This window comes from Aplysia californica, unplaced genomic scaffold (assembly GCF_000002075.1).
Source record: "Aplysia californica isolate F4 #8 unplaced genomic scaffold, AplCal3.0 scaffold00107, whole genome shotgun sequence".
Lineage (NCBI taxonomy): Eukaryota > Metazoa > Mollusca > Gastropoda > Aplysiida > Aplysiidae > Aplysia > Aplysia californica.
The window spans coordinates 771,315-773,796 of NW_004797377.1; the positions used below are offsets into that span (position 1 = coordinate 771,315).

Sequence of the window (2,482 nt, forward strand, 5' to 3'; positions counted from 1 at the left end):
ATATGTTTGAGATCAGGACAAGTCATTGCTCCCTCGCCTCACCTTCCTTCACATTCTCCTCCTCCCCTCTCCCTTCTCCCTCCTCCCTTTCCTCCACCCTTCCCCTTCTTTTCTGTGATTATCCTGCCTCCCCATCTCCTCCCTATTTCCCCCATCGTGTGTCTCGATTTCTTCCTCAACATTACATCATCACACACTCTGTACGTTTGACGAAAACCTCTTCAAAAAGATTTATATAGTTAGACATTTCAAAATTAATCTTTTTAACGTAAATTTTGATAATCATAACTTATTTCAGATACTATGTTGTAATGTGGTATGTCTACAGTTCAGTTCCATGCCGTATTATTATGAATGAAGTACAAACTTGGGAAAATATTGCAAAAAATAAATGTTGGCAATAGATTAAAAATTGATGACAGTGTATAATCAGAGCTTGAAGACCAAACTGGCCTACCCTTTTTAGAACCCCATTGCTTTTCTTCTTTGAGTCTCTACAAATTTCACCCTCCACCCACTAATACATTTTATAAAGAAAACAAAGAAACTGCAAAAAGGAAATTCACTCCCCCCAAAAAAGGAGGGGCAGGTGTGGAATCCAACAGATGACAAAAAAGCAAACAAACAAACAACCCCCCCCCCAAACAATCAAGAAACAAGTGAACAAACAAATAGAAACAAATCTTTAAAATCCTCAGAAAGCATTAACAAACAGAACTATCTCAAACAAAACAAGCAATATAAAACCCAAACATCTAAACGACCCACATATAAAACAAGACCAGTAACAAAACAGAAGCAAATGTCAAACATTGAAACCAGCACAGAAATAGAAAAATCACCCCCAAAGACTTACAAAACAGCAGCAACCAACAACCCCCCCCCCCCCTTTTAACAAAACATACAAAAAAAATTTCTGACATGATTTTGATTTAATGTCAATTCAGTCAATTTAACTTTCCCCAGCTTTCGCTAACAAGGGGTGCATGGAGGACGGCACTTGGTATATTTCTCCGAAAAGCAACAAGACGTGGACCAACTACGAGACTTGTGTCGTCTCTGATGTAAGTACTTTGTCAGGGAAGGTTCTTTTTTACGTTTTCTGAGTGTGTTTTTGCCTTAAATGATCCAGACCTATTGATTTTCTAAAGATTTACTAAAAACTGTTTCTTGCTTTCTTGTTACAGTGAGTTAAACGCAGTCCGTAGATGGAAGCACCCATGCTCCCTACTTTTTCCTATGTTTAACAAAGGAACGTTCCAAAGAATAGTTTTAAGGACTCACCAAAGTGTTTCAACTCAAACAGTCAAAAAGGGAAACATTTAATGTCCCTGACCCCTACCTAATATAACAATTAAGATGTTGCAGTTGGCCTTGGATTTTTTCCCTTGTCAGTGCTGACACCGACACATACCAATAGTGTCTAGTTAAGAGAAAGTTTTCCGGTTTCTCATCCGCAGTTTGTCTCATCATTCGACGCCTGTCGCTAATGGTCGAGTTCTTGCCCCGTTTTGATGGCTGTGTCAAACTGTAATAACAAACTCGGCACGTTTTTCCTGCGTGGTCAGCTTTTGGGCTCCCCCGTTTGTGACTAGATCTAATCGGTTTGAACCGAGTGAAGATCTGGTTTGGGAGAAAAGACTGATCATAACCTTGAAGCCAAAGATCATCTGCTTATTGTATTCGTTAGTTCCATTGAATTATTTTGGTGTGACATCAGCTGTAGTCTTGTAGTAGACAAAAAGTAATTCTATGCTGTGATACCAAAAGCGCCCTGTTTGCTTCACTGCTAGATGAGGACAAGTTACACACAGGGTACATTTCTCTTTCTCTTTATCATCTTACACAAGGAAATAATTAAACTAAATGGCAAACTGATATTTTTGAAACAACACACACGCTTGCCCATACGTGAAATTCCGAGGTCCTCCCGCATAATTACAGAATATAGTCGTACGAAGGTTAAAAGCCAGGCCGAAAGAGAGTCATAGCCATTCCTTGAAGTAGCTGAGAACCATGTTAAAAATCGATTCAGGAAAAACTCATTCAGCGAAACGCTTCGGAGAAACACTTTGTAAAACGAATAAGTGATCAGTATCCACAAGCTCATGAATCAATGACTCTCTTTTGAGAAAGTAACCAGCTACCCAGACTTTTCTCTTTTCTCACGGGAGTAGAGAAGGAGAGTATGTGGGGTGGCTAAGTCGTTACCCGGTTAGATAAATAGCTTCTCGACAGGTCAGCCTAATGAGGCGGCTTTGCCCCCCCCCCCCCCTCCACGGACACTACAAAGTCATGGCTGTTTGATGGGTATTATACTCTCGTCCTTTTGGTGTCATGTCTAGATAATAATCATTAGATTTATGGATGCATGAATGAGGACACTTTATTAAGAAAGCGTTTTCTCCTCAAATTATTCCACAATAATACTATAGCACACAGAGAGAGAGAGAGAGAGAGAGAGAGAGAGAGAGAGAGAGGA

At 39.9% G+C, this 2,482-nt stretch overlaps 1 protein-coding gene across 1 annotated transcript in view; it reads left to right on the plus strand.

Annotated features, from left to right (window-relative positions):
• The first annotated feature begins 947 nt into the window (after positions 1-947).
• LOC101850239 (calcitonin gene-related peptide type 1 receptor) overlaps positions 948-2,482 on the plus strand; it is a 15,328-nt gene continuing 13,793 nt past the window's right edge. Inside the window, exon 1 of the mRNA XM_013080936.2 lies at positions 948-1,064. Coding sequence (XP_012936390.2) covers positions 987-1,064 — 78 coding nt within the window. The 5' untranslated portion in view covers positions 948-986. The remainder of the gene's footprint in view (positions 1,065-2,482) is intronic.